Source organism: Pseudoliparis swirei, chromosome 11 (assembly GCF_029220125.1).
Source record: "Pseudoliparis swirei isolate HS2019 ecotype Mariana Trench chromosome 11, NWPU_hadal_v1, whole genome shotgun sequence".
Taxonomy (NCBI): Eukaryota; Metazoa; Chordata; class Actinopteri; order Perciformes; family Liparidae; genus Pseudoliparis; species Pseudoliparis swirei.
In genome coordinates this window covers 25434282-25443788 of record NC_079398.1, presented here as the reverse complement: position 1 = coordinate 25443788, position 9507 = coordinate 25434282, and the positions used below count along the sequence as shown (strand labels likewise).

Below are 9507 nucleotides of genomic sequence, written 5' to 3'. Positions count from 1 at the left end.
CATAACACGCCGTTTGTCATTGGAGGAGATTTTATTACATTATTTCAGACGGGAAAAGCATCACAGCCAATAGTAAAGGAGAGATTGTAATACTTGTCCATCACTTCAGTCCTTCAGACACCTGTTAATAAAGTATCTATTCCTCTTTAAAACTCAACCTTCTTTAGAATCAGTGTTGAGGAAACAGTCTTAAGTCCAATGCAGATGTTGGATCATTTGTTCTTGTACAAAAAGGTCTAATGACAGGTATTTCTTTCCACGTTAACACTGAGAAAGTTAAAAGCAAAATATAAACAATAAAAACAACCAAGGGAGCATTACAAACGATCTAAGATGAAGATGTTTTACCGTCATCAGATTAAACTCATTTCTCCCTCCATAGAAACAACAGCAGTTCATGTCAAGACCAATAACTAGTACCTCCCTCTCCTTCCTCCATGTCCCCCCCCTCCCCAACTCCCCCCCCCTCCCCCTCCTCCATGTCCACCACGGTTCTGTCCCCCTCCCCAACTCCCCCCCTCCCATGTCCACCACGGTTCTGTCCCCTCCTCAACTCCCCCTCCCCCATGTCCACCACGGTTCTGTCCCCCCCCTCTCCAACTCCCTCCTCCATCTTGTCTTGCTTGCCAGGGTGGCATCTCGGGCCGAGGGGCTTCCATCTCCGAGGGCCGGCCCCCTCTGTCTGGGACTCTGCCCATGAGGATCTGTGGGGAGAAGACGAGCCTCGGTGGAAACCGAGTCCTTCGCTCGGAGAGAGCGGTTATCGGTTACCTTGTTGACGGCACAAGACGTCCTCTCCCTGCTGGAGCCGCTGCTCGTCTTCACCACGTTGCAGACGTCTCCTCTGGCGGCCAGCAGGGCGGCCATGTCCACGGCGGCCCGCGGCCTCAGGGAGCGTCTCCTGGGCTGGTAGGCCCTCGCTACGCGGTCCACCTGGACCTGCCACAGGGACACAGGAGATCACAGTCCGCTCCCGGGATCGGAGGAGCAGTTAGCTCGGAGGAGGAGGAGGAGCGGGAGGAGGAGCGGGAGGAGGAGCGGGAGGAGGAGGAGGAGGAGCGGGAGGAGCAGCAGCAGCAGGAGGAGGAGGAGCGGGAGGAGGAGGAGGAGGAGGAGGAGCGGGAGGAGGAGGAGGAGGAGGAGGAGGGAGGAGGAGGAGGAGGAGCGGGAGGAGGAGGAGGGAGGAGGAGGAGGAGGAGTGGGAGGAGGAGGAGGAGGAGGGAGGAGGAGGAGGAGTGGGAGGAGGAGGAGCGGGAGGAGGAGGAGCAGCAGCAGGAGGAGGAGCAGCAGCAGGAGGAGGAGGAGCAGCAGCAGGAGGAGGAGCAGCAGCAGCAGCAGGTGGTGGTCGTGCCTTGGCCCTGTCTGCCCAGCTGAAGGACATCACCGTGACGTCCAGACGTTTGATCATCATCTTGCGCCGACACTCGTACTCTGCAGTCAGAGCCGCGTTGACGACGTTCAGCTTCTCCTGCGGTTAGAAAACAAAAGCGTGGCATTAAAATGCATTTGATCCGACGTGCTTCGCTAGCCGTCCCTCTTCTCACCCATTGGTCGCTGCCCAGAGGCCTCCGGAGCGCCGGGTTTCCAAGGAAGCCGTTTGGAAGACCTTTGAGGACTTCCTCCACCTGCAGGCAGACATCACATTCACCACCAGACCAGGAGAAGGACACGAGAACCGCTGCAAAGCATCCGAGACTCCAGGGAAGTCCCTCGGCCGATTCCCCACATCAGCTTCAAACACACGATACCGAGCATGAGAACATGAAGCGGCTCGGCAGCGACCCGTGAGACCCGACGTGGAGCCGATGTGGAGCCGCGGTTCTGGAATGCGTGTCATGTCGACCGGGCGGCAGCCTGACGCCTCGGGCCGGCTGCCGGGGGACGTGTTCTGTCCCACCTGGTGTTGCACGTGGGAGAAGAGCCCGGCCGCGTCCCGCCCGCTGGGCTCCGGGAGGTTCAGGGTCTCACAGATGGCCCGGAGCTCCCGGTGCACCGGACCCTGGTCGTGTTGGCGAGCGCCGCCGCCGCCGCCGCTCACGATCTGCGCCGCCTGGAGCTCAGAGCTGAGAAACACTTCACGGGGAACACAGAACGGTCCCGTCAGCGACCGTCGGCCAGCGGAGCTCGACCCGCGAACACGAGGCGCCTCGGTACCTACAGACGACCTTCAGGTGGTCCCTGGTGGTGCGTGCGCCGCCCTTCAGAATCCCTGAACCGACCTCTTCACAGGGCCAGTGCAGCTCCTTCAGCAGCGCGCTCAGCTCCACCTGCAGGCGCTGCACCTCAGCCGGAGGAACCGGCGCATTGGTCCCTGAGGGCGGATGTTCCGTTGGACCGGCATGATGCCGTCGGGGAGCAACGGGGTCAGGGTCGCACTCAAGAACTTTGAAACATAAGAAGAAGAATTCAGATTTGTATCGCGCTTTTCTGAGGACCCAAAGACGGGGAACAGGGAACAAGAGGAACAGAAGTAAACAAGAAGAAAGCAGACAAACAAGCAACAGGACGAAGGCAACAGGAAGCAGCCTGGAGGAGCTGCGGGTCCGGCGGAATGGAAGTGGCTCACCTGGACCGGAAGTGATGCTCTCCTCCAGACCACACAGCAGCTGTAACCTGGACGCCAGCCAGCGGCACAGCTCCACGTACTCCGGCGACGACAGGCCTCCCGCCGCGGCTCCGAGCAGCGCCTCCTCCTCCCGCAGAGGGCCGCCATAGCTGCGGGGGGAGGAGGCGGTCAGAGGAGCTCAACACGGAGGCGCTCCATGCTCTCCGGCAGCACGCTGCGCCGCCGGATCCTCACCCAAGCTGCTGCAGCGCGTCCAGCACGTCTCCCTCCATCGCCGCGTCTCCCTCCATCGCCGCGTCGGCCTTCAGTCCGTCTCCCGGCAGCAGAGCGACGCGCGCAGCTTCGCTCTCGTGCCTCTTGTTGTTCCGGTCGCGTAAGTGAGCCGGAGAGAAACGTGCGACGCGGACTCGATGGTTCCGCCTCAGCACGCGCTCAATACTCCGATATAAAAGGCCGATTAAAGTCAGTAATGTGCTTCATAAGCGAGTCACTGTGAATGATCGTGTTGTGTTTCATTATTTACTTTATATCAACACGAATTGTTGATGGAAATGTGTGTCTTCGCGAGCGACGTTCAGCGTCGTCATAGCAACCCGACTCGGATGACACCGTGTGGAGAGGCCTGTTCTCCAGCCTCGTGTTCGGCGAGATGAAACAAGTTACTATAGTTACCGTATTCTTTCCAGACATGAGCTCTATTTTATGATCACATTCACAATCTATTTTATGAGCACATTTCATTGTGAATGTCAAATATGAATTTGCAAAGTAACAAGTACAGTTGTGTGAAATGAAGTGCAACGAAATAAACATCGTATTGCTCAGTTGAATGTAGGAGAGTAAAATAAAAAAACTAGGAGGAAATGGTTCTCATGGTGCCTACATGATCTGAACATACATCGTCCTCATTCTAATTGAGTTGCTGTAAATGCTTGTTTTAGTTTATATTTATAAATCCGACAATTACAGTTCATTTACAGCACAGATCACACGTCTGGTTAGGAAAGATGAGGATGAGAAGGATGACTGCTGGGAGCTGCAGATGGAGATAGTTAAACAAAACCCTTTAGCTTTGTTAACATATGTCAATTTAAATCACATTCTCCTTTCACATAATCATCAGTATGCCCTGTCGCCTCCTTAGAGTCTTTAGAGTAGGGCTCAAACTAATCATTATTTTCATTCTCAATTCTTTTGTCATTTGAGACACTTTTCCGGAACCTGAGACGACCGCTTAAAATATTCGTCTGCCAGACCAACGAATCAAAAGTCTCGAACATATCCGGTAAACGATGACATTAAGCAGATGATCGGCATGTGATGGAACCAAAGAAGGTTTTTTCTTGACACTTTTGACTCCAACAACATTTGATTATCAACATTCTTTTTAATGATAAAACAAATAGTTTCAGCTCCACTTTGGTTTGTTTCTTCTTCTCTGGTCGACCTGTGTGGCAGAAGCAGAATTCACTGGAGGTTAAACTTCACAACAAGTGTGTGTTCTTTTGACTTGGATAAAGGAATAAAAGAAACACAATGAAGCATACACAGCAAAAGATTAAAACTCACCATTTTATTATGATAATGTTATTTGATATGTCAAATTACAAGTGTATGATGTAACATAAAAACAGTTACAAACATATGTATGCATATTTACATTATATATTTATGAAAAGTAACGAGCTACATCTGTATAAAGAAAATACAACTATGACATGAGTTATTGGGACTATAAATCATATACTTGGTATTCTCGAACCATGAGAAGAAATACCGAGACGTGTAGGAACCAATAGAACCAGAACGAGATGTTAAATTATAAAAATGGAAACTAGGATGGACGTGAGGCACTTTTTTGAGGTTGTCAGGATGTGAAAGCCGATGGCACTAAGAAACTTCAAGGGAAACAAAATAGATGCACAGGAAAGAAATCTGCACACAGAGTGAAAGGAGAAAGGAAACAGGCAGTGTTTACAGAATAGTTAAGAGTAGTACCATTTATACTGCAAGTTTCAAAACACAAATGTCTTCCACTATTTAGAACTAATCACATAAATGTTACATCAAGCGCTGTAAGATGAAAAAAAGTACATATCGTATCATCAGTGCACCAAAGCATTGGAGAATTGAACATAACCACTCAACTGCTGTGAAAAGTAACCGTTTAAAACAAGACACTGAAGAGAAACGGGTTTATATAGCTGTTTTCTTTGTTTAATCTACACAATGTCAATAATGTACACTTGAATGCATTCCCAAAGATATGCACAGTTTCCAAGATTGAAAGAAGATAAAAGACGAGCAGCCGAGTGGTTAAAACTGAAGTCTTATATAATGCAGGTCAAACAATATATATATTAAAGCAGACAGACACATGTTGCATATATAATACAGTACATGACAGGAAGTTGCACTGTGCTGGTTAATGCAGAAGGAGAAGTGTTATTCAGCTTCTCTACACTTTGGAGAAATGCACGTCTCACATTTTGCTTCTCAGCCAGCAAGTTTTAAATCAGGTTCATCAAACGAGGCAAAGAGGCAGCGCGTCCAATCACGATGGAGGAGACCACCACACGTCTGGTTACACACCCACCCCCACGCTGGAAACACACACACACAGGAACTCACACACACGCACACACACACACACAGAGGAACACACACTCACACGCAGAGGAACACACACTCACACACGCAGAGGAACACACACAGAGGAACACACACACACACAGATGAACTCACACACACGCACACACACACACACAGAGGAACACACACACACACACAGAGGAACACACACACACACACAGAGGAACACACACACACACACAGAGGAACACACACACACACACACACACACACAGAGGAACACTCACACACACAGAGGAACACACACACACACAGAGGAACACACACACACACACAGAGGAACACACACACACACAGAGGAACACACACAGAGGAACACACACAGAGGAACACACACACAAACAGAGGAACACACACAGAGGAACACACACACACACAGAGGAACACACACACACACACAGAGGAACACACACACAATGTGAGGAACACACACACACACAGAGGAACACACACACACACACAGAGGAACACACACGCAGAGGAACACACACGCAGAGGAACACACACACACACAGAGGAACACACACACACACACAGAGGAACACACACACAGAGGAACACACACACACACAGAGGAACACACACGCAGAGGAACACACACGCGTGTCCACTTCTTCACTTGTTCACGCGTGTGAAGCTCCGTCTGGTTCTCTGCTGTTGTTCAGAGCTGAATTTCTCAACACAATACAATGAGTGATTGTATCGAGCAGCTTCATGTGTCCATATATACACGTACATACATGTGGACATATGTACACATGTATGTACACATGTATGTGTACATACATACACGTACATACATGTATATATGTACACATATATGTGTCCATATATACACGTACATACATGTGTACATATATGTGTACATATATACACATACATGTGGACATACATGTGTATATATGTACACATATATGTACACATGTATGTACACATACATGTGTACATATATACACGTACATACAAGTGTATATATGTACACATGTATGTGTATATATGTACATGACATCAGGCACGTGTATATATGTACACATGTATGTACACATATGTGTCCATATATACACGTACATACATGTGTATATATGTCCACATGTATGTCCACATGTATGTACACATGTATGTACACATACATGTGGACATATATACACGTACATACATGTGTATGTATGTCCACATCAACCTCGTGGAACACGGGCCTGCTGTAGGCGAGCCGTCCTGAAGAGACGTCTCCATCGCCGCTCTGCTCTCCATGTGAAATCAGACTCACGTGACCTCTGGTCCATTGAAGCTTCAGTCTACGCTGACAGCAACGATGAATACATCCATCTTTAGAACTTCAAAGACAAAAAGATGGGATTATTATCGGAACTTAAATCTGGTGTTACGTATTTACAGGTCGTTTGGCGTTCGGTGCCGTCGACGGAGCGTCGCCCCGACTCGGTCTGCAGAGGCCAGCGAGTTTCCCGCTTGACGAAGTTTGCATGGAAAGTAAAGGGAGCGTCGGTCGGGGGATTTAGGAACGCTTCTCCCGCCTCCAGGCTGGTCGGGAACGAGACGCTTTATGTTTGAACCGGAAGAGACCGGAGCTGCTCGCCTGCGACGGGGTCAACGTGCCTTCAGTCGGGACCGGGTGGAGTCAACGGGGGTTTGGTGGGAAAGACGTGTTCAATGGAACCGACGTTCTCCTGGAACGGGACTCAACGAGTGAGACCCAAAGAGCTTCAGAGGAGCTGGACAAGAGGGCCTGATGCTCATCTGGCCTCTCGTTGAGATGATGTCATCGCATGACTGATGCATATTAAACCAGAGCCAGCAGCTGGTTAGCTTAGCATAAAGAGGCGGGGCCTAGCCTGGGTCAATCCGACGGAACTACAACTGCTGAAGGAGCCTCACACGACCCAACGGGCGGAGGAGGAGCCTCACACGACCCGCCGGGCGGAGGAGGAGGAGCCTCACACGACCCAACGGGCGGAGGAGGAGCCTCACACGACCCAACGGGCGGAGGAGGAGCCTCACACGACCCGCCGGGCGGAGGAGGAGGAGCCTCACACGACCCAACGGGCGGAGGAGGAGCCTCACACGACCCAACGGGCGGAGGAGGAGCCTCACACGACCCAACGGGCGGAGGAGGAGGAGCCTCACACGACCCAACGGGCGGAGGAGGAGGAGCCTCACACGACCCAACGGGCGGAGGAGGAGCCTCACACGACCCGCCGTAGAACCACACGTTGTCATTTAGCTCTCTGTTCTTGTCCCAATGAAGCAGCTGTGATGTCAGAGACCTTTACGCTCCATTCGAGTCGTTTTGCTCTTCAGCTTCAGACCAGATGAACCTTCAGAAGAAAGAAGAGAATCCCAGTTTGATTTGAAGCTTCTGGAAACGAGTCACAGCCTCCGTCACGTTACACCGTATGAAGACCTATGCACACACACACTCACACACTTACATACACACTCACACACACTTACATACACACACACACACACACACTCACACACTTACATACACACTCACACACTCACACACACTCAACACCTGTATGCTTTTGTTTGTTCGTCGCTCAGATGCTCAGCATTCCTGAACCATTCATCCTGTAAAATGAAGCCTTGCGGCCTTCGTGGACGTGAGGGACAGACGTGACGTGGAGAGGTGCTGCAACCGAAGCTGGGAGAGCAGTGCTTTCTGGAAGGTTTTCCCAATACCAAATTGAATATTACATTCGAATAATTTATGTACAGATTCATTTTAAAATCTGAAGGCTTCTCAGCAAAACAATGACCTAATTTAATAAGTGCCTCATCATTTCACCGAGGAGCACGAAACCTTCACCCAAACAAAACTTGCTGGTTGAGCAACATTTCAGCTTCTGTTCCACACATAATTATAAAATGAGCAGGAAAATAACAAATAAGAAACAAAAGCACCAATTTCACGACAGCAATAACTGGAGTCAAACTGAAACTCACTGGGGTAAATTAAATTGTCATGTGTCAGTTTAAGTTGAAACGGTTCCAGAGGTTCTGATGCTGTTTCCATGGGGACAAGAGGGCGACTCGGTGAAGGCGTTCCCGTTTCTTCCCTTCATGTTGGATCAGATGCTCTGGATCACCTGCAGCGGCTCGTCTCCCCGTCTCCATGAATGTCAACGGGGAGACGAGCCGTCTCCCCGTCTCCATGAATGTCAACGGGGAGACGAGCCGTCTCCGGGAACAAGCCGTCACCTTTTGGATTCGTTCAGCGTTCCATGGAAAGGAAAACAAGGAACTGGCCAATCATCCACCGCAGAAACATTTTGAAAATGTTAAAATGGTGGTTAATGTAGCACAGGAAGGGCTACCTTTAGTCGGGGTCAGGGGGTCAGGGGTACCATGTCTAGTGCACTTTCTCTGTCTAGTAATTACATTATCATCAAATGCTGAAGCCATGAAGGAAGGCCACTGTTCCCCAACTGTCAACTCACACAGAGCAAGACCAGGTCCCTTTGAGCAAGGCGCTCTTCTCAACGCACAATCGTTTTGTTTTCTTTCTTCGTCATCAAGTTGTCACTCTCTGTACAAAAGACACATTTCCTTCATAAAGTTACACATTTCTTGTCGTAGAGTTCTGACATCTGTGGCCTGGCTTTGTCAATGCATTTGAATGTGTGTGTGTGTGTGTGTGTGTTTAGTATCTCCAAGTCGATGAGTCTTGCCGCTGCCTCCTCTTCCTCAGATGAAGCTCCTGAGCGCAGCGTGATGCTCGGAGCTCCCACAAAGCACGCGGTCGGTCCTCCGCTGCTGCTCGTCGGCGACAACCACAAACTGAAACCTCCGAAAGCCTCAGAGCTGGAGACCAACCACAGACCTCCCGTCCGAGAGGGGAATGAAAAAAGGATGCCGGCTTTTTAATTTTCCGCTTTGATCCACTTCCTGTGCGAGCTAGCCGAGGGTCACCCCGCCGCCTTGTGCTTGCCCCCGCAGCAGCGGCAGGCCTCGCCACAGTGGTGGCAGGCGCGCAGCGGCAGGTAGCAGCACATGCAGGGCGCCATGAAGGAGAGCGCCACCAGGGCCAGCCAGCGCAGGCACAGCTGCTCGTCGGACGCGTCGCACGAGCAGGGGTCGGAGAAGTCGCCCTCGGAGTCGGACATGCAGTGGTACAGCATGCTCTCGGCGCACAGCATGCAGCTGACTCTGTAGATGCACTGCTTGATGGGGTCGGGGGCGTCCTGGCACCGCCCCCGCCGGTTGTCTTCGTGGTTGAACATCTCCCGGCAGTAGATGCAGCGCGAACGCTCGCCGTCCTCTCGCCG

The 9507-nt window shown here is 50.8% G+C and overlaps 2 protein-coding genes across 5 annotated transcripts in view; both read right to left on the bottom strand.

The window, feature by feature from the left end:
* Window positions 1-12: 12 nt before the first annotated feature.
* fam98b (family with sequence similarity 98 member B) lies at window positions 13-3023 on the bottom strand. Its single transcript, XM_056426087.1, has 8 exons — window positions 2801-3023; window positions 2567-2715; window positions 2159-2383; window positions 1898-2073; window positions 1545-1625; window positions 1352-1468; window positions 772-939; window positions 13-704 (listed from the first exon to the last, which is right to left on the bottom strand). Exons 1-8 carry the CDS (start codon window positions 2854-2856, stop codon window positions 414-416), a joined length of 1263 nt encoding a protein of 420 aa, XP_056282062.1. The 5' UTR covers window positions 2857-3023; the 3' UTR covers window positions 13-413.
* Window positions 3024-7925: 4902 nt separating this feature from the next.
* The window catches only part of spred1 (sprouty related EVH1 domain containing 1), a 47277-nt gene continuing 45695 nt past the window's right edge, over window positions 7926-9507 (bottom strand). For all 4 annotated transcript variants that reach the window (XM_056426740.1, XM_056426742.1, XM_056426741.1 and 1 more), the window contains one exon: window positions 7926-9507. This exon is cut by the window's right edge and continues 318 nt beyond it. In XM_056426740.1, coding sequence (XP_056282715.1) covers window positions 9148-9507 — 360 coding nt within the window. In that variant the 3' untranslated portion in view covers window positions 7926-9147.

Bases quoted from the DNA above. Each gene is read 5' to 3' on its own strand.
- fam98b (XM_056426087.1), bottom strand. From the start codon at position 2,856: ATGGAGGGAGACGCGGCGATGGAGGGAGACGTGCTGGACGCGCTGCAG. The intron at 2,716-2,800 runs GTGAGGATCCGG...CTCCCCCCGCAG, and splicing joins GACGCGCTGCAGCAGCTTGG to CTATGGCGGCCCTCTGCGGG. The intron at 2,384-2,566 runs GTGAGCCACTTC...TATGTTTCAAAG, and splicing joins GAGCATCACTTCCGGTCCAG to TTCTTGAGTGCGACCCTGAC.